The sequence below is a fragment of the Denticeps clupeoides genome, chromosome 4 (assembly GCF_900700375.1).
Source record: "Denticeps clupeoides chromosome 4, fDenClu1.1, whole genome shotgun sequence".
In the NCBI taxonomy this organism is placed as follows: Eukaryota; Metazoa; Chordata; class Actinopteri; order Clupeiformes; family Denticipitidae; genus Denticeps; species Denticeps clupeoides.
In genome coordinates, this window is record NC_041710.1 from 13,180,506 (window position 1) to 13,202,973 (window position 22,468).

The following is a 22,468-nucleotide window of genomic DNA, read 5'->3' on the forward strand; positions in this document are numbered from 1 at the left end:
AAGTCAAGGTGAGTCAACAGCGGTGAGCCTCCTGTGCAGAGCACATACTGATTGGGGAGAGAGGAGGAAGGAGACACGACTCACACCCAGGGGTTTCCAAAATGAGCAGAGCAAGCATAATCATGCCTAACAACTTCATTGGTAATCCTGAAGCACCGGAGAGAACGATCCAGAAAGGTCCATCCTCAGAAATGGCTTTTCTCTCCCACATTAAGGAGATATTTTAAAATTGGGTGTCAATTCATAAATAGTTACAGGTAGAGATATATTCAGTAAGTGCATGGTAAAGCTGCCTGAAATGTTAAACATATTAATGGCTTAACAGGAGATTTGGCCTAATTAATAAAACAAACTATTATTCAATTAGACGTAGGAAAAAAAACAACTCAGACTTATAGCTGCAAGTCAAAACAAGGTCATCTTATCTTCATAAAAATACTTTACCAAGGTTGTGTGCAACTTAAGTCATGGTACATCATAAATCTCACATTACAGGATAAATGCAGTCTGCATTGAGTGCTGCATAACAAGCTCAGTGTCAATTATACCAAAAACCAAAGCAAACACATCTGGTTTGGTTGGGATGTATTTTATATAAATAATAATTAAAAAATATTTATCAGAAGAAAAAAAAAAAAGAAACCTAAGAGAAAACCAAAATAAACCAAAAATATATCAGCGGATGTACAGGTTTTCCAGTCCGTTTATCTTTTACTTAGCAGTTCCCTTTCTGTGGATCCATACAGCATGCAGTTTTATATCGTTATAATAAGTCATTCATTCATTCTCACAATAGGTTCAATATTATAATTTATATATCTTTGTAGTTCATAAATGTATCATTATAACGGTCAGTTTTTACATTAAAATGACATTTTAAACTGCAATTACTTCTGCAAAATAATATGTAACCCAAGAAAATAAAGTCAAAGGGCCTTCTACAAGGTAGCAGGGGAGGGGAGAGAGAGCGAGGGGGACGGGGGGGGACGGGGGGGACGGGGGGGGGGGGGGGGGGGGGGGGGGTGTTATGTCATCTGGATGGCCTCAGTGAGGTCGGGGGACAAGGGGCTTTCACCTTTTCAAACTTTCTACTCAATTCAGTTCCTTTAAAAAAGAAAAACCTTTGTAGCATCATAGCCATTTTCAGTTCATCGACCAGGTCAGAGGACTGGCTGGAGTCTAGAAATGCATTATGATTTCTCTGCTGGAGATCACGAACCAGAGGACAGGAAGGGAAGATAAACCTGTAAAGAAAAGAGAAAGGTTTTATTTTATCAAGTTCTTCTGTTCCTATGCCAAATCAAGAATGCAACTCAAATTCAGCATATTGGTAAAGAACACAATATTTTGACCAGTCGCCAACAACTTCATTCCAGTACCAGTCACCTCATCTGAAACACTGAACATTTCTTCAAAAAGTATCCACAGACACAAATGATCACATTAAAGGAGGTTTCAAATCTTTTTTGGGAAACACTAAACTATGGCTGGTGAGTTATGCACAATATGCTCAGTGAGGGTGTTAAAGGATCAAGTAAAATATAAATAATAAATCCGTGAGTGATATCTACTTGGGCGCGGGTATTGAGAGTTTTTTGTACTCCGGCAAATCCTCGTGGTTTTGTACAACCTCAAAGTCCATAGACGGAACTATGGTGGTATGTGGGACTGTGGTGTCTGGAAAGAGGTTTCAAGACTAAACCAGAGTTGATTACCCAGGCCACGTTTAAAACAAGAAATCAAATATACATCAATGTATTCTTCGATACTCTTTCAAAATCCTAGTCAGAATCATTGGCATAGCAAATTAATACCGGGCATCCCGAAAGCCAGATAAAGCCATGGCACAAGGTGTGTGTGTGTGTGTGTGTGTGTGTGTGTGTGAGCTGCATCACTAACATCATACCACCCACGCAAGCATGCCTTGAGGAAGGGGTGAAGAGAGGGAGAGTGGAGGGGGAGAGAATTCCTGAGAGGATTCTGGAAGGACAGCAGTGAGTCATTCAGAAGAAACTGTGTGTCTGACTGCCGTATCTGGATGGCACAGTTCCGCTCCGATTCACCACGCTGCTTTCAAGCTGCACATGAGCTAATTAAAACAGAACAGGGCTGCTCCAGTCAGGCCTTTAACGCCCAAAATCAATCTCTGATTCCAGGTAATTAAAAATTGGCCTTTAATAAAATGATTTATGCAAAAAGCAATACTATCATCCTCAACATAAAACCACTTTATAATCAATGGCAGTGAATAGTGAATGGCAGGTGGGAGGCTGGGTAACATTAGTCAGCATAAAAGTATTTTTCAGACACTAAATTAATAAAATAATGTCCAGAGACAAAAGTGTTTACGTTTTGCCACATGCACAAAGTGCTGCATTATGGCAATTTCCCCTTATTGTTAATAATCTGTTGCGTTTGAGGATCAGATGTCTGGAAGCACGGGTTGTGTTGGAATTTATGCATCAGTGAAGAAAAATATTCACAGAATCTCTTAAAGTACATCAGTGGCTTCACCAGTTTTTTGTAAATAATGATTGAAAACGATACTACAGACATCACTAATAAGTGAGCAGACTTTTACAGTTCTTTATTTTCCATTAGCATTTCTATAATTTAAAAACTTTGTTGGGAGTGACAGCCAAAACCAATGGGCAATATTACTGATGAGCTGTGAGATGGAGGGCGGAGTGCCTGATTTCGGAGTGATTTGCTGCCAGATGGGGGTAAGCGTGTTGCGATAGATCAGGGGTTTATAGGGTTTTTTGTTTTTTTTAAAAAGTGATCAATTGGAGTATCCCTGGTGGGGAAATAGGACATGACATAATGTCAAGATACACTGCCTCTGAAGCAATACATAATTAAATGCTGATTTAAAAAAAAAAAAAAACATTAAATGGAGCCTTGTTAATGCATTTTATAGCTTGACATTTTATACACTGGCAAAATGGTGAAATATAATTTTCACTGTTATACACAAAGAACCTGGGGAACTATTGATACATGGGTAAAATAAGTTCTCCACTTCAAATGTATTAAGAAAGTCACTAACCGGTCAAATTTGTGCGTAGGAGATGGCGTCATTGCTGTTTGCAGGTAGAGAGTTTGCGGATCTTACTGGCGGTGGACACGCCCTTGCGTGAGGGGTTTGAAGAGGAGCTGGAGCGACGCTCTGCCTTTGGCTTTAGAGGACCACCTTCAGTCCCATTCACACACACTGCTTTTGCCAAATCTTGGCTCTGTTCTGGAACTGTCCGGTCTTCCTCCTCATACTCCGGGACCTGCCCTGATGATACACAAGATTGAGGCAGTTATCAGTTTTTCTATTGAAATTCTAGCTGTTCAAAAAGATCTCGTTGTGCTCTGAAATCATAATAAATAAATAAATAAAAATATCCCCCTATAGTATTGATTATCGAGTACAGTCCTTAGTATCGCTATTGAGTTTGAAATTTCAGGATTGTGACAAGCCTAGTACATAGGACCAAATTTATTCATTATTCTCTTCTTGCACTATTCACTTTATCTGGTGTTATGTTAAACATATATGTGCGCACTTTTAATCTCCTTGTACATTTGAGTAGTGACAAAAAAAAAAAAAAAAAGCCATTCATTAATCAGTCTTGCTGATGTCATACAGATGTCACACTCCGAGGAGCAATCCAACAAAAATCATGCATGGCTAACAGAATGATTCAAATGTTGATTCCTCGGGTCCATAAAACTTCCTCCTGTCTTCAGTACTCCAAGCCCAGGTAAACGCTTCCTTTTCCTATTCTGAACTCTTACCAATGGCTTTCTTGCTGCAACTCGACCTATCAGACCTGAAACTTGAAGTCTTCTCTTTACATCTCAAACTGAAACATGCTCAAAATTACCACAACTGAACTGAGCTTGAAGCTGTGTTTCTGTGAGCAGTCCATAACTCAAGCTGAAGCTTCTTTTCTAATGCTGTTGTGGCTTTGAGTCTGCCAGATCTTTTCTTGTCAAGAGTTTCCTCCAGTTTGCCTTTCGATGGTGAAAAAGACTAACCACAAACACCTAGAGATTCTTTGTAATTTCTTTATTTAAGACCAAAACTTTTAAGTGTTATGACAAGCTGTAACTCTTCCATTGTTAATTAGTTTTCCCTCAAAAAAATGACAATTAAAACAGCAGCATTATGAGGAGGGCGCGTGTTGACACAAACACATTAAAAGAAGTGCAGGAAACACACAGCAATGGAGAGTTCAAAGTAGCATTCCCTAGTTGGAATTAAATGTTAAGATTGTAAATGTTAAATGGAACTAAAATCATTATCAATGTCATTAATGAGAAATGACAATTTGATCAAGCTCCTCTCATTGCCTCACGCTTCATCAAAACTAGTGGCCAAGAATCTGAATGTTTAAAATGATTGCAGCACAAACATGAGCGCCGATAATGAAGGAGGAGACAACCAGCGACATTTTGGACACATTTGGACTAGTGCTGTTTGATTCATGATGGATTAATCACCCGGATACCATGAAATAACTCATGAGTCACAAATCTGAGGTCTCAATTGAACTGAATCATTTGAGTCTTAACTACACCATGTCTAAATTCAGTAACATAAATACATCTTACAATCATTAAAACATAAGGTGCATACCTTACAGTTTCTTTACACCATTTGAATCTGAATTCGCTCACAGATACGGGTTTGCTCTACTAACCAGAGTCAGTGGATCCGGCGGTTCCTCTGGCCGGAAATACTGACTGAAGTGACTCACTCACCCGGATCAGTTTACTGAGTGACTCAGAGGGAGCCGGATCCTAAAAAGGATCCAAGTATTACAGCTCTAATTTGAACATTTTAAGTAACTTTCCCTATAAAACTAATTAATTTTACATATTGAAAACAAAAGTGCCCAACACTGTTAGTGAACCTCCATTGCTGCAGAACTGCTTTAAGGTGCTAACCCAGTTCAGTCCTAAAAATGCTGAAATAATTTCAGTTTTGGCAGTTCACCATTTAACTTCAAACATTTCAAAACTTGGATGTTCTTTAACTTTTGAGCAGTAATACAGTTTGACGGTGTTAAATGACTTGCTAATTTGTAAACCCATGCCAGGATATTTATTGCTGCATCAGCATTTTAGAAACAAACAATCAACATGTACAAGTTTGTACTAAACTATTTAGCAAAATTTGCTCCTTAGTACTAACAAAACAGAATTTTTTTTTGGATGTGTGATGCATGACCACAACTTGGAAGTCATACAATCATGCAGCGGATTACACTCACGTGTGGAGCAAAGTTATTTAAGTTATGGTCATGAAGGCAAATGTGGCTGAAAGCGCTAAGGCTGAAGAAAGAATTCCCAAAAATATAGATTGTCATTATATACAATATTCTCAATTTACCTTGGATTGTTCTATTTGTGGTGTAGTAAATTACTACATGGTGAACATAGAATCTAGATCCTATACAGACAGCATGTACCTCACTTTCCAGATTGGCTTCTCTTCCCTATATAAGCAGACATGCTTTGTAATGGCATCTGATCAAGGGATCTATTTTCAGTACTCTGCCTGGATTGGAAATGTACATGGTCTTGTACAGTGTGTCCAGAAAGTACTCACAGCAAATCACTATTTCCCCCCACATTTTGTTGTTACAGCCTTATCCCAAAACAAAGCTATAAAATATTTTTTCCCCTCAGAATTTTCCACACAACTTCCATAATGAAAACGTGATTGTCATTATGGGGTGATTTTTCTAAGCCCTGTCACAGTGTGACTTCCCTGGACGTCCGTAGTATCTTTAACAATAAAGAGTACAGAAGGGTTTATTGCTGTGGCCATGCTTAAAACAACAACCTGCAGCACCTGGTACTGTGAAGTCCTGAGTGAAGATGATCTCATCGTCCGCGTCGAAGAGCTCCTCGTCATCCTCCTCCTCTGTGTAACCATGGAGATCCTCCAGGTAAGGCACCACAGTCATGCTCCTCCAGGGGTCCCGTGTTTCCGCACTGGGAGGGATGGGCACAGGAGGTTCTGAGGGAGGGTGTTTCTTCCGTACCCAACTAGGTTGAACAAAGGGAGATAATGTCATTTGCATAACTGTTGTGTGACCAGAAGTTTAGTGTAAGGGCCAAGTGCTGTATATTTGGACATGCACACATCCCATCCCATCTGACTATGTTATGTTTCATTGATAAATATGAAGCAAATGACACTCATAAATCATAATAGTATCAAAGAAATGCCAGAATGAACAACCTCGGCCATCAGGGGAGCATAACACGCCAGACATGGCAGTTCTCCCAGCAGTCCCAGCACTAAGCCCCTGAGATTCACACCACAAATCAGCAGGCAAACATTCCAGACTGCACAGGCCAATGCACATCATGAGGCATGGCTCAAAAAACATCCCCCAAGGTGAGAAGGAAAAGAAAATGCTTATGTGAAAATGACAAAATTATCAAACAAGTTGAAAATTACTGAACAACCAACCTGTCCAATATTGTGTGCAATGTCGTGTTTAGAGTCTTGGCTTCAGCAAGAATCACAAGTCACTTTTACTTTTATTCTCCTACCCTCATCTTAATCAAAGCTTTGGATATTTTGAAACTTCAAAGTGTGCCTTGGCATATGTGCTAAAAGAACGGCCTAATCGGTCCAATATAGAAATTTCTAACAACCCTACCCTAACCCTAATTTTGGGGTGGGCCAAACAACAATGAGTATTGAGACTTCTGCAGTAAAATAAATGTTAGCAAGGCAATGGCAACAATTTAGTCTAGACTAGTCTAGTTTTCTGGTGGGCTCACTCACAATTTTGCATAAGAAGACAGCCATGAATAAAGAACGGTACCAAAACATCCTCCAACAGCAACTTCTCCAAGAACAGTTTGGTGAAGAACATGATGGAGCATGATGGAGCACCATGCACATTTTGAGTCCATGGTCAGGAAACTCCCCGGACCTTAATCCAATTGAGAATTTGGAACAATCCTCAAGAGGCGGGTGGACAAACAAAAACCCACAAATTCGGACAAACTCCAAGCACTGATTATGAAGGAATGGTTCGCCATCAGTCAGGATTTGACCCTGAAGCTGGTTGAGAGAATGTCAGGGCAAATTGCAGACATCTTGAAAATAAAAAGCCAACATTGACAAAAATTGACTCATTGCATAAATTTTAGGTAATTGTCAATAACCTTTGAAATGTTTGTAATTATACTTCAATACACCACAGAAGCAACTGACAAAAACACCGAAAACACTGAAGCATAAACTTTGTATTTGTATCGCTCTCAAAACTTTTGGCCACTACAGCATATCATCAACACTCACATTACAATCATGTGGCACCGCATTAATGCGGACTGGCAACTGATTTTCCATGAGCGCCATACTGCCAATATGATCGTAAGAAAATTCTGGTAATATCTCGGTGATGAGCAGAGGTGTGAACCTTTACTGGTCTCTTGAATTGATCCAATCATCATGTCAACAATTCAGTTTGAATTGATCTCTCAATAAATCATGATACATTCCATCAATTTTCTTACATTACTTCACATTATATTTTGAGGTCAGGGTTAAGGCCTCCTTCACATGGACATCTGAACCAGGCATTTTTCTGGCGTTTGTGGAGTCAGGTGAGTGCGGACTGAACACTGACGTTTTTCTGCTCACTGAAGCAAATCCAAGCGTCCACACGGACGTTCAGATCCGGTGTTCTGTCGGCTACTCATTCAAATGCAAACAAATAAACGCTGCATGCAATATTTTCTTGCAGTCAATTTCTGCTGAAATCCTGACAGGCATTAAACAGTGTCAAGTGGACGTCAGTGAAAAGCCCATCAGCCTATTGCACTGCTCAACAGAGATGACGCCTAACCACCCACGCCTTCACCAAACTGCATAACCCCATGTAATACATTTACTTTCCCATTTATTCTAGCGCTCGTGGTGCACACAAACTATTCAAGTGACTACACCAAAAGCATACAAGTGCACATCACGTATGTTTTCTATGTATGTTCGGTCACCAGTGGTTCAGCTACATGACCAATTTCAAGACACATAACTTCAGCGTGTCTCCAGCGGGACTGTCCCTGTAACTACAGATTGTAAGTCACTCTGGATAAGGCTATAACAATGGAATTATACGACGGCATCACATGAAAAAATGCGCATGCAACAGGGCATCAGGAGAGATTCCTGGATGGGCGGGGAGTGAGCTGTCAGCTTTGACAGGCCAGAGAAGTAAACTTCAAAAGAAGAGTACTTGCTGTCTGTTTTTAACAGGGATATTGTTATTTACATGGAGTGTTTTTCCTATTTGCACTGAATTTTAATGAAATAAGTTCCCTTTGATATTACTAATAATTTATGAGAAGCAATTCAATTTTCTTTAGTTTAATATTTATTACCCCAAAAATGTTGACTATCAGGGATATCCCCAAATAACAAAAATGGACAATGTCAGTGTTTCCACCGTTTGCCGCATCGACAGCTTGACCGCGGCTCATGCTCCTCTCTAGGCCTCATTATGTTGTTCTGATGCAATGCGTTCCACTCTTCCACAAGTGCTACTGCCAAGTCACGTGGGCGTGGGGTACAATCATTCAGTCTCTGCTTCAACTGGTCGCAGACGTGCTCTATGGGGTTCAGGTCAGGGTACCCCTCGTAAACGGGTCTGCAGCTGTGTGGCAGTAGCATAACGATGTCGGAGTGCATAGGTCCTTAGGTACTGGTCATCATTGTGGTTGTCATTCGTTGGGCTCCACTCCTGGGTCTGTCATGAGCTCTGCCAGTAGATCTGTGTCTTGATGAAAGTCTGCTGATGACACTTTGAGACACACCAAATTCACAAGCAACATCCAACTGAATGCCACCGACCCAAAGGCACGCCACGTGGCCAGATGCTGCTAGTCTGTTAAGTGACTGTTTGAATGATTAACTTGGAAAGACTTACTGACAATACCAGCTTTTTATACCCACAGAATGTTGTCTCTTGGTATTGGGCCCCAATATAAGGCAAACCTGTACACATGGAGACCAATGCAAAATGAGGGGTGTTTCACCCCAATACAATTGGCTCCCCATCACAAAAATGCCTGAAGTGAAACAAACACCATATGTATGGCATCTCTGTATGACATAAGTCTCACAATATTGTAAGTGGTGTATATATTAGGGCTGCTTATAACAATTATTTTGATGAAAAAAATAAACATATTAATCTATTTTTATTATTCTGAGAAAATCTGGGAATAATTTCAGATCCTTTATAAAAAAAAAAAAAAAACAGAACTAAATGCACGAACATGTTGCTCCTTGAGCTGTTAGAATAATATGGACTAACACAAAAACACATGCTGTATGCTTTACATCTGCCAAATAGACCTATTTTATAGAATGTGTGTTTAGCGTAAAACCACACATTAAAATGCACGCGAATTATGGCCTATATGGCCTTGTATCTTTCCTCTCAGCTGTTTTTTTTTTTTTTTTTTGTCCGCCTTGTCTATGAGGCGCCGAACTCTGAAGGCATTAATGCATGAGACAGACCGAGTGTGTTTGCTGGGCTCCGTGCTCAACTACTGTTTTTTTAATAAATCAAATGTCTCCGGTTTGCACGACAGCAAATCGATTATGAAATTTGTTGCAGACTCTTTTAGAAATGGATTTTTATTGATTTAATGGATTCGTTGTTGCAGCCCTAGTATATATTTGCCATATTGCCCATCCCTAACTGGTTTTAGCATCAAATTGACTGACCTCTAATGATGCTTCACACACAATGACTGTTCTTGCAGATAAGCAGATTTCAAATTCTGCATTGAGTCACAGATCCAGTTGGTCAAAAACTACTCAACATGTCTGTAAAACCTTATATTCAATAGGTATTTACAACAAAGTTACAAATGTCTTAACTTGCCAATGAGCCTTATTAATGTTTCAAACATTTGCCTTAATACCAAAAATGCTATCTGACATCAAAACCTACACAAATTTTCCTGATCAGTCAAGCAGCCAAAAATCACTTAAGAATGTGTCACCACGGTAACATTAAATTAATCCATGGTGTATCAAAATAAATACATTTTCAATAAATAAATTATTTGCTGCCTTTTTCTACCACTCACAGCTCTTTTCTGCCATCTCTCTCCCTCTTTCCTGCTCCCACTCTTTCGCCCGCTTCCTCCACCTCCCACAAGATTCCCTTCTTCCTTCCTCTTGCCTCCCTTCAACACTCCGTGCTGACGTAGGGTTTGCAGCTTATCACAGGTACCCATGTAGGGCAGCAGTCCAAGGCAGAGCTAAAGCTAGCATGAAGAAGTGGGGGGTAGACATTTTTTAAATGATCTCACTGTGAGCGTCACAAGGGAGTAGAGGACATGCAGCAGAGGCTCATTATATTCAATCACACAGTAGTGCGTGCGCGCAAACACACACACAAATATAAATGAGAGTGTGTGTGTGCACGAGAGAGAGGGAGAGACTGGGTAAGAGAGCGAGAGACAGTGTGAGAGAGTGTGTGTGTGTGTGTGTGTGTGTGTGTGTGTGTGTGATGACTCATACTAGAGACCAATGTATCAAAATCACTGGAGCAAACATGAAGCACACTGACGAAAATCACAACAGACAACATGTTCTCCCAAGTAAATTACAACACTAGCACAGCAGTACTTGTCGCAGTGAAGCTTACCCTTTTGATTTTTACCACCTCCTAGTCAAGGCATTTGTATTTTCTGGTGATAAGAGTCCAAATTCATGTGTAGCACAACTCTCAAATATTGTGTACATTACATCTTGTAATAATCGCCAATTCATTCAAATATGATGTTTGTAAAATAATAAAATGCATTTACAATCCAAATACAATCACAATGACCAGGATTTTATTCCTATCTATCCATTCTCAGGACTGCAGCCAAACACACTGCAACTACTGTACTACATAGAGGATATTAAGACTAAGTAGATCACACAAGCTATGAATAGCATCACACCTCTCAGTGGAAACACAGTACCACAAGTGTACCACAGCTGGAGAACCAATGGTGTTGAAAGAGTTGACAGTATCTGTCGCCTTTCAGTGCAAAGGAGCTACTCTCCATGCCGGTTTTCACAGTATTTTCTGGAACTCTCGCTACATCAAAAATCATCCGGCAGCTTGGAAGTGACAGATGCCACACAGAGCTGTGCACCGCCTCTGAGCACCTCCAGCCTGTAACACCCACCCTGCAATACTCCAGCGAGGAGCTTGTCACACAGATGCTGAAGCCTGCCAATTTACAAGCTTGGAAAAGAACACAGTAATTGTGATTAATTACAGGGCCGTGAACTTCTCTTGACTCACTTGTGTTGTCTTATGTGCTGTATTGAGAATCTCTTCACAGGGTCATACTCAAGCATTCCTACATGGAGGGAAAGAAAACAAGAGTTAGGAAACATTCACGGCAAAACACATTTACATGAGTGCCGACTGACAAATCTGACCCTGGAAATGAGACCAAATTAGATTTTGCATATAAATGCACAAACTGCTCATTAATACATGCCAACCTGAGGTGCATATACATTACCCAGCACCCCAGGAGATCTTCTATGCTTGGAAGAGCACTGGCAACTCATCTTACATATAGCGAAATCTCAAATACTTATTTTTTCTGTCCCCAAAACAGTGGAGATGATTGGAGCTTTTCTTAGGAGTTGTCACTGATAGTGATAATACGAGTTCTGGCATGTAGTCCATGGAATATAAATCAATTTAGCAAAGCTCTTTGAAAACCACTGGACGTGGCTACTGTTGAAATGCGGCTCGTGGCCAAAAGTAATGCACTTCCCCCTTCAGCTTTCCAACACTTGAAAAGAAATCGAGCATTTGACCCATTTTTCACATATAATAATTGAAGCTTCTGGTATTATATGTTTGGCACAGGTATCTGTGAGGAGATCAGTGGCAATGTGCGTCATTTGCAGCACCATATTGCTCAGGCCCTCTGTCTGTCAATGACACTGCTGTTACAAACACACACATGCTGAGCCTGGCAGGGCACTTCATACAGAGAAAAGCATGTGAATGTGTTAGAGGGTGTGTGCCTGTGCATGAGAGCGAGAGGACACCTTTTGAGCATTGGTCTTATTTTAGAATCTCTGATGAATCCGTCATCAGAGCCACTGCGTCATCAGACCATTGTGTGTGAGAATACGTGGTGGGTTAGTGCGAGTCAGACTGTGTGTGGGGGAGAACTTCAGAATATGAAAGAATGCTGAATAAATTGAAGATTATTATTGCTCAATTTATAGTGCAATTAAATATGCATACACAATGCTACAAATGGATATTTGGATTTAGAATTCATGTATTATTTCATTTAAAATGGGGGTTGACCCAGTTTGTATGTATTGTAAGGGAATGTCCTTAAGAAAACTGATCCAAGATCTGTAGCAGCAGTTTCCAGTCTCTTGTGTAAACTGATGAAGCACAAATCTGAGTGACGCTACACTGCCTCCTGCTGCACAAAGACGTGAATTACAATCTACACACAGCAGTCATAATTTCATTTCCACCCACGTCACTTATCACGCAACTGAAGTCATTTCCCAAATATTAAAATGTAACCAAACCCGGAATTCAATTCAGTTATGCTGAAATAGGAGCATGTAGCTCATTTTCAGTCCCTGCAATTCTTCAGGGTAAAAGGGCATAGAAATTGTTCAAAACATTTTTGTTTGTACTTTATTATTTAGACTCAACCACCAGTTAAAATGACTAATGCAATAATGAAATGTCATGGTATTTGCCTTTAAAACTTATATATATATATATTGAACACATTTCCGGAACGTTAGCAGGCATCATTTGCAGCAAAAACCTCACCTCGCAGTAGATCTGACAGCAGGGGACCACACTCCTCAGGTATACTGTAGTCTCCCTTACCAATATTCTCAAATAGCTTATATATGTTATCCCCCTCAAAGGGGTAAAGACTTGTCGTTATGTTATATCTGCAAAAAGAATAGAACAGACAGTTGTCATAATTTGTCTTCACATCATTAACATCACATTTGAAATCTGAATGAATGACATTTAGGTGGAACGAGTAACATTTTAACCAGGGACCTTTAAAGCACTTATGTAACTCACTCTGGAGTGACTGCCAACTGGAGCATCTGCCAAACGCTATAAATGTAAAACCTAATTGTGAAGTGAAAGTGATGTGATTGTCATTGTGAAACACTGCAGCACAACACTGATACAACGAAATGTGTCCTCTGCTTTTAACCATCAGCCTTGGTGAGCAGTCTGCGGGAGACTCCCAGAACTTCTGGGAGACTTGGGATGTCTGCAATACACCACACTGGTAAGAACTGCCACAGAATTCAGCAACAGAATGCTGGCCACAAATCAGACATCATCGTATCTTGAACACTCTAAAGTCCAGGACCATTTCACCCTAGATAAGACCAAGACATCGAATGGTGAAGAATAGTCAGCAATATCAAAAAAGGAAGACTGTCTGGATGGTGGAAGGAAACTGCAGGGCTGCAACATCTATGCTATCAGAGTGAATCTCCTCTGCAGCGGGAAATGCCTAGTCTCACAAGAGAGCAAGCCTGACCAGAGACCGTGCTAAAATGCTGACAATCCTTAGTATGAATAAACCGATTGAAACAGCCTTATTTTTTTGCTTGCTTTAGTGCTGCTAATGTGCCTGTCCTTGGCAAAAAAATATTAAAATGTGTTTTTAATTGAATATATATATCTTTCTTTTTTTATTATGTGTTACATAATTAAAATAACCTTATGCTAAATGTTAAATTGCTAAATAGGAACAATTTAATATAGTTGATGACTAATTGATTGAGGTGATGACAAGTCGACTATCAGCCCTACGGTTCAGTCTTTGGTTATTTTGCATTTTAATGAATTGATACGAGGGCATAATATTCAAAACTTTTACCAATGGTCAAGAATGAACACAAACTTTGAATTTGCTACTGGCTTTATACAGCTTTCCAGATTATGATTCCAGTTAAATCAAACATTGCTGAAGTCATTTTTTGACATTTCATTTTTTCAAGTCATGTACAGACAAAATAAATGTCTCCTCCTTGTTCTAATGATTTGAAGTCTAATAATATTTCTGGTATTGTTTTGAAAAATCAGGTTTGATTGTCATTAGACAAGCTGTAGTGACTCACAGTGTGACGCCAGCAGACCAGATGTCCACTTTGAAGCCGGAGAAGGTGTCCAGACCATTGGCGATCTCTGGGGGCTGAAATGCTGGGGAACCCTGACTTGTCCGACACGTGTCATCCTCAGCAAAAGGGTGGAGGGCCTGGAAGTCAGAAAATGAAAATCATTATAAAAACCCAAATTCAGAAAACGTAGTGTGTCACACACAAGACCTATCTTGATATGTAGCTTTTTGTTGAGGCCTCACCTCTGCTACACCAAGATCAGAGATCTTCAGCGCACCATCGGTCGTCAGCAGCAGATTCCCTGGTTTAATGTCTTTGTGAACTATTCCCTGACTGTGCAAATATTCAAGGCCATCCAAAAGCTGGCAAAAGTACCTGGGCGAAAAGTGCAAATGAGAACATTAAAGCGTGTCTCCATTCCATTATTGACCTCATATTAGATTTACAATGTACCACATTAGAATCTCTAAAATAAAATCAGCAATTAAAGATTTTACCCGTGAGCTTGAAATACTGGAAATCGCTTCTCTGGAACACTGTCCAACATTTCCTGCATGCCACATACACAATACTCCATCACCATATACGTTAGTTAGAGTCAAGGAGAATCAGATTTGTGGTCAAAGGGCAAGAGTGCTCTGCTCTGGGTTGTGCCAACTCGACTCTAAACAAAGTACACAAGATTCAAAATACACTATGCATTTTATATATATATATAAAATGCATGACATATTATGGGTTTAATAAATTAAAAATCCCCTTCAATGCAGGACAGCATAGCAGCAGCATTAGAAATGTGTGCGTAAAATTTATGAGGGAACGTGAGGGTGTGTGTGTCGCAATGGAGAGACTCGGGGGCTCAGCAAACACTGATGACGCAGTCAAAACTGTTTAGTCATACAGCTTTTGCGTCAGTGAGTCTTTCCTGCAGAATACAGATGATGAGGAAACACACACAGTAAAGGGTAGCAGTAAAAAATAACGAAAGATCATTTCTTTACAAAGAAGCATAATCTCAAACAAAATATAAAGGATATATTTTTTGCTTCTCTTCATTATACAACACGTCTACCAACTGGATCACATTTTTATGCTGAAGTCTCCGTAGCAGCTGAATCTCCCTGAGAAAAAGAAGAAAAAAAAAAAAAGTGAATTAAATTGTGAGCGAGCAAGAGAAAAACAGCATCATCATCATAGTCATTTCCAGTTTATCAAATCAAAGATGAAACTGCTCACAGTGAAGGAAAGCCCTCCATCACTGCACTGGAAAGGCTGTGGTCAGTGACCAGAGAGCAATTTATAAAAAAAAAAAAAAAAAAAAAAAAAAAAAGCAGTGCATAACATCTACAACTTTTTTTTTTTTTTTTTTTAGGCTACTCAGACTCTGTGGTCATCTCCAAATGGACTACTGTAACTCACTCCTGGCTGGTCTGCCTCTAAGACCTCTCCAGCTAATCAATCTCTCAAGGCACTAGGAAAGCATCCATCTAGACCAGGAGTCAGCTCTTTAATCCTTACATTCCGGCTCCCTGTAGCTTTAACAAATAATTTAAGTGTTGCAGTATTGCAATTATTAACAAATAATTTAAGTGTTGCAGTATTGCAGTACGAAATTGAAGATCGTTGCGATCTTTTAACATTAAACAAATTGCATTTTAATTCTTTGTTGCTCAAAATATGCATCACAAATGCCACAGTCATGATTCCCATGAGGCCTCAGACTCAGAATAAGGCACAAGGGGCCCCAGCAGCCAGGGGGAGAAAAAAAAACTAGGGCTGCACGATTTGGGGAAAAAAAGACATATTGCAATTATTGAGATCAATATTGCGATATGCGATTGCGATATGATATACATACAAACTAGTTCTAATCTGAAATGCCCAGTGCTGTCAAAATACAATATTCTACAAAATTAAATAAATCACAAAAAACTCTTTTACATTACTGTCAAACGACAAACCCTGGTAAGGCTAAACAACTGTTTTGATTATATTTGGCCATTATAAAAACCCGTATTATAGTTCTTAAGTTTAACCAAAACGTTGTTTGGAGGCTGACTTGAACTCAGGTTTGTATAGCTTTGCTAGCTTAGCTAAGGTTAAGATTTGTAAACTGAGGTGAATTTCTTTAGGAAACCTTCAAAGTTTGAGAAAAGTTAACTAAACAGCTAAGAACAGTCTAAATAGTTAATGCCTATGTTTAGCCAAAACGTTGTTTGGAGGCTGACTTGAACACAGGAATGCATAGCTTCGCTAGCTTAGCCTATCTTAGCTAAGGTTAAGACTTAACAAAATGGGATTTTATAATGGCCAAATATATTCAAAACAATTGTCCAGCCTTACCTTGTTGTACTGGGGTTGTACAGCCCCAAGCAGAACAAGAGTGAGGCATTTTTATGCACTTCTCTCCATAGACATGTATATGCTTCACGCCACAGCAGAGCCTCTCGCAATATGGCGGCGACGTTGACGTACGATGCAGCGCGTCATGCAGCGTCTAACCATATGTCTCCAAATCGAAAGTCATGTGACCAAATAAGTCACATCCGACTGAAGTGAGATTCAAGTGCAAACTTTGAGAGAATGGATATGTTGCCAATCCAATCCATGTACTAATCATTTAAATCGCAGCTTTTTGCGTTCATGACATCGCGATTACGATTGCGATTAGATTAATCGTGCAGCACAAAAAAAAACTGATTAAAAACAGTGATGTCCTTTGTATGGTAATGTGCTACTTGTGTTTTTTTAACCGTTACACTGGTTTTGACCCTTGTGAATTTTACCCCAGTGTCCATTTCAATTTCCCGGTTCCTGATCTCGCTCATGCCCCCTAACAAGCCTCCGGCACTTTGCTTTGAATGTACGGATCCCAGCACAGCTTCTGGCAGCCACATATATATGTACTTGCATATGCTGCCAAACAGCTATGCATTTATAACCAACAGCCTAAATTTTATACATAGCATAAAGGAAAAGCCAATTTGTTGTGTTACGTCAAAAAGAATTGCTGCACCCAGTGCTTTCGCTTTTGTGGGAACCAGGTCCAAATGGCTCTTTTAGTGTTAAAAAGTTGCCATACCCTAATCTAGACTATTCTGTCTTGGCTCCTAGGAAGAATAAAGCTAAAAGCCTTCCTGCTCAGAAACTATTTAGACTAAAACAGCTCCTATAACTGCTCATGTAAATAAAAGAAAAATTCCGATTTGTTGAACGAATGGTATCTACAGATCGGGTCCTAGTGAACCAAATGGGGGATTTCATTATGGATATTTTAAAGCACTAATGTAAATCGCTCTGGATAAGAGTAACTGTCAAACGCGACTAGCACAGAATTACGATGGTGACAGCACGGAAGCGCTCATGCAGCCTCATAATCCACTTCTACAACCCTCTACATCTCAAACAAACTTTCACATCAGAGACGAAGTGCTGTGCCAGATCAATGTGCAGGTAGAGAGATGCTGTGGGCAATCTATTCTGCTGAATAAAATCAGCTTTCATGTGGCCATCACCACCTGCCTAAAGACTGTTGTGCAAACCCTTGCATGGCAACGGTATTCAGTGATTATTCTAGCCTGTTTCAACAGGAAAAAGCACCAAGCCTCAATGTTTCAGGACCTGCACATTCCTCAGATTGCAATCTGAGCATCTGAGAGAAGTACTGAAAGAAAAGAAGAAGAAGAAGAAAAAAAAAAAAAAAAAACTCATAATGAGAGAGATTTGTTGGAGCTGCTCTGGCTTCACGGGGGGGGGGCACTGAAGGCTGTGGCTGAAGACGCACTACACGAGGAAGAGCAGGATAAAAGGAGTGCGCAGACACGCACTGCTTTGTGCTGCAGGCCAAAAATACGCTTTGGGTAAAAATGGCGGTGCTGATGCTCGGCTAAAGATCCCTTTGGGCATAAAGTGCCCCCCCCAAAAATCCAATGGTTCAGTATGCTCTACTGACTACTGTGCTATGATTGTCATTGGTGTGTGTGTGTGTGTGTACTGTGTGTGCATGCTGGTGGCCTCCTTGCTCTAGCCAATCAGAAGCTCTACGTTTACATTTTTAAGATGAAACGATTACTGAAGATTAAGGCGGCAACCTAGCCACCACGGGGAGAAACTATACCACCACACAATACATTTCCCGCCCCTCGAAAAGTCTGTTCCTCGAGGCCTGAGGGGTCTAGTCTGGCATTCCAGAGGTGTGGCTTTGGAAAAGAAAGAGCTGGCATTGCGCAAGGCCCTCGGTCTTCTTCGTGTTACTTTCACACTAACCTCGGAACTCGTCAAAGCGTCAGCAGCAAAATTTTGCACCGGGGACTGTTCATGTAAGAGGTGGAGGAAACAAGATCACCAACGTTCTGAATTGTCTTTCAAGCAAATAACCTTGAAAGTATTTATTTGGGTTTCCACAGTGGTTTATGCCGTGGCGAGCAGACCAACGCCTAAAACCTCGGATGAACATAAATCCTCAGCAAACCAGCAGCACACAAGCACGTGCTAATTAAAACGGCTCTGAGTGATTAAAAATGCGGCCTGAGGAGAAAAAGGAGTCCACAAACAAGAAAGAACACGGCACGGAAGGGATCTCGCCTACAGAACGACTGTCAGAGCGATGGGGCCGGGGCATGTTACGAGCCGCCGAGATTGGCCTTCCCAACAGCCACTGCTCCAGATTCGGGTGAGCCCTGCAGGAGTTCTGCCACATGAAATCAAGCGACCAAAAAACAAACCCCCCTACTTCAATCCAACAAAATAAGAATTCATGGACCTTAAAAAACAGCTTAATCTGCGAATGAAAAACCAGCTTTAATAAAAAGCAGTTATAAGACGCTTGAGACCGAGTCTCAGATGCTCAGATGAGTAAAAAGGCCTGGACGTAAGCGCAGGGGAGGTGACACAACGCGCACTGCAGAACATGAACGTTTGCCTTTGGGCAGACGGCCTGTTTGGGGAAATCACTCACCGCGCCAGCAGAGTTCAGGAGAGCTAAGAGATAAACCGGCGCTGCTGCTGCTCTCCTGCGGTGATACAAGGCCTTGTTATCGCTCTATTTATAGTCAGAGCTGGGTGAGCCAGCACTACAACAAGAGACGTATTATTTAGCAATCACTAAAAGGCCAGGGCTTTAAATAAACTAATAAATATGCAGAATGCCGGGCTCTACAGGTCATAATAAATTGACACCTATTCCACCTTCATTCTGGAATTTTCAGAAAGGGTCTACATTTGCGGGATGTCCTCTGCAAGGGTCCATTAAAGCTCACTGAGACATTCCATTGTGTCTCATTTGGTTAAATAGGAAAGAAATGTTCTGGGACATTTACATTTACGGCATTTAACAGACGCCCTTATCCGGAAGGCTTTCAACCAGTATTTACAGGGGACAGTGCCCTTGGTGACACTCAGGGTTAAGTGTCTTGCTCAGGGACACAATGGTAGTAAGTGGGGTTTGAACCTGGGTCTTCTGGTTCATACTAAGCAAGTGTCTTTCCCGCTAGGCTACTACCATCACCGGTTCAGTGATATTCTGATCCGAGGTGAAAAAGAAAACGGAATCTCTCTCACGCATGGCTGGAGGACCAAGCTCTACTCACTTTTTAACGTTGGCCTCTCCATTTGGGATGCGCCGCAGCTTCTTCTTTTTCAGAATCTTCACCGCCCTCCTGCATAGTGTCTCCGAGTCCAGCATCTCCTTCACCTTCCCATAGGAGCCCTCCCCCAGCAGGTCCCCCATCAGGTACTTGCCGATCAGCTTGGCACGCTTGCGCCGCGGCTGATAGATGACCTCGGTGGAGTCAATGCGATGGATGAACGTGTCCATGTTCATCATCTCATTCTCAGTCATGTAGTCCAGGTGCTGGAGGTCCCCGGTACTCATCTTTACACCCCACGACCGTGGTGTGGTGCCACGATTTCACGTGTTTCTTTCAAGCGGCCTTGGGTGTGAACAGGAATAGAGTTCAATTGAAAAAAAATCTAACAGCATCAAGGATCACTGCATTAATGCCTGAGCGAGGACTCTGACGTCATTGTGTTTACAGAAGGGACATGGTCTTCACAGAGAGGTCCAGTGACACAAAAAGCTACACCCACGACTCCTTTATTACTCTGAGCAGCGTTGTCCGACTGTCGACCCTTCGTCCCCGTGTGTCATCTCCATCGGTGAGCCAATGTGACCTGCTCCGTAAAAAATCTCAACGCTCTTGCGCGGGACTTCAATTTCCACTGAGGGTTCCTTGGCAAGTGCTCTTCTTTTCTTTTGCTACATCAGGGAAACGGCGGAGACACCTACCATGTTGTTCTACGGCGCCAGCAGAACAGACACGCTGGCTGTGCACGACGGAACTAAAAAAAAAAAGAAGATAAATGTGCTTCCTCTTTGGCCTATCAACACAGTGACGTCCACTTCCTAACAACTGCATGTCCCCTGCGCCATGTCCACTCGGGATTCAAGCACATGCAGATCCAGGGATGCCTGTAAGCAGCAGAGACAGAGACGCGTTAAAACGGCACAAACACGCAAACCTACAACCTTTCCGCAGACGACGAACAGCCATCTGCACCGTGCATTTGTAACTGGACTCATTTATGCGCGTTACTTATGCAAAGAGCGGATTATCTTGCTACCGCAGTTCCTGGCGAAGATCGGTCGTTCAGATAAATAAAAATAAAATTAAAAGAAGAGGGGGGGGGGGAATAGTTGCATATTTTATCCGATGCCATTAAACGCTGCCGTGGACAGCTAGACAGACTAGCCGGGTTGGCTAAAGGTGCCGCGCTGACAACCTGCTGGACAGATCCAGGTTACAAGGACCGCGTCCGGCAGCCCTGCCCATCCACGAGTGAGCCCTGAACCCGCAGCGTCTCCGCGCGGAGGGCATGCTCGCAGCCGGCGCCGGACCACACGCGCCTCTCCGGGAACAGTTCGCGCCGATTCCCGATACTCACGGGTCGAACTTGCGCGGCGACACACGGGAGCGCTCGCCAGCTGCGGGCGCGACCATTAGCCGGGTCGGTACAAACCAGAGAGGGATCCAACAGAGCCGCCCGGACCGTGTTGCCACGGCGCTAAGCTAAAGTATGGAATGCTAAGCTACGCTACAGCTATGCCACTTAGCCAGCGGTGAGTGCAATGGACAGCGGCTACCGACGTGCAATTAGGCCACCTCGGCGTTATAAACGGCTTACCCTTGCGTCGACAGAACGCGAAGCGCCCGGGCACGAGTGTGTTCGTGACACGCACCCGCACTTCGTCCCGTGGCTGTCACCGTGTACATAAATATTAGCCGAACGTCCGTTCTCAGTAATGCAGCTGCTCTACGGCTGCCGCCATCTTGTTTACCTCCCGCCCCCCTCACGCTGATCCAGATAAATGCCAACCTCTCTCTCTCTCTCGCTCACTCACTCGCTCACTCACTCAAGTTCATCAATACCAGGATTAGAACAAATTAATACAAAATTATGACTTGAATTACTCGCGCCAGACATTCAAGGCATTTATAAAGTTTGAAATGAAACCAGATTGAACGAAACGACGCTGCAATAGATGTCATGCAGAAAAAGCGTCGCGTTTACGTTGATGACCGGCGTGGAAACCTGCCTAAACAAAAAGCGCTTTTTTTTTTTTTTTTTTTTTTTACTCATCGAGATAACAATCATGAAATATTTGCACTTCAGTGATCCTTAGACAACATCCTTGACTTGATTCGTTGTCTCCTTTTTTAAATTTGTGGTTACTGTAAATATGTTGATTTAATCACATTTCAGTATGAAAGCTACCTGAATGTTTTGTTACTGAGTGGCTTTTCCGGCATTTTTACAGAATTCACGAATCCCAAACTTCACTCAAGGGCACAATACAGTCAAACAATGCAGCTTCTCTTTAAATCATGGCAGTGCAATAGTCACCTAAGGAGGAGCTGTTTCTGGGGATCGGTTTAGGTTGACGTTTTAGTGTGTATCATAAACCATGTTGTTTATGCTGTTGCGTTATAAACCATGTCTCGGCCAGTTCATATACAAATTCTGAAACAGTTGTGATTTGTAAAACAGATATAGATCTGTTAACATTTTTGATCATTGGAAGTATTATACATTTTACATTGAAATTCAGTTGCAAATTTCACTCAGTCTGTAATAAGAAAAAGGTTTCTTCAGTTTTTAGGTCGATTTCTGCTTATAACAAGTCACCCGTGGCATTTGCTAATATGTCAGCCATAAACGACAGCCTCTTTACAAACCAGTCCTGCACCTGATTTGTAGGAGAAGCCATGTAGTGACACA

The 22,468-nt window shown here is 41.5% G+C and overlaps 1 protein-coding gene across 1 annotated transcript; it reads right to left on the minus strand.

Moving 5' to 3' along the window:
• Positions 1 to 997: 997 nt before the first annotated feature.
• Positions 998 to 21,540, minus strand: stk11 (serine/threonine kinase 11). Its single transcript, XM_028978389.1, has 11 exons — positions 21,374 to 21,540; positions 19,780 to 20,660; positions 15,229 to 15,312; positions 14,689 to 14,778; positions 14,434 to 14,566; positions 14,192 to 14,328; positions 12,867 to 12,994; positions 11,343 to 11,400; positions 5,852 to 6,048; positions 3,050 to 3,283; positions 998 to 1,244 (listed from the first exon to the last, which is right to left on the minus strand). Exons 2-10 carry the CDS (start codon positions 20,061 to 20,063, stop codon positions 3,078 to 3,080), a joined length of 1,317 nt encoding a protein of 438 aa, XP_028834222.1. The 5' UTR covers positions 20,064 to 20,660; positions 21,374 to 21,540; the 3' UTR covers positions 998 to 1,244; positions 3,050 to 3,077.
• Positions 21,541 to 22,468: the final 928 nt, after the last annotated feature.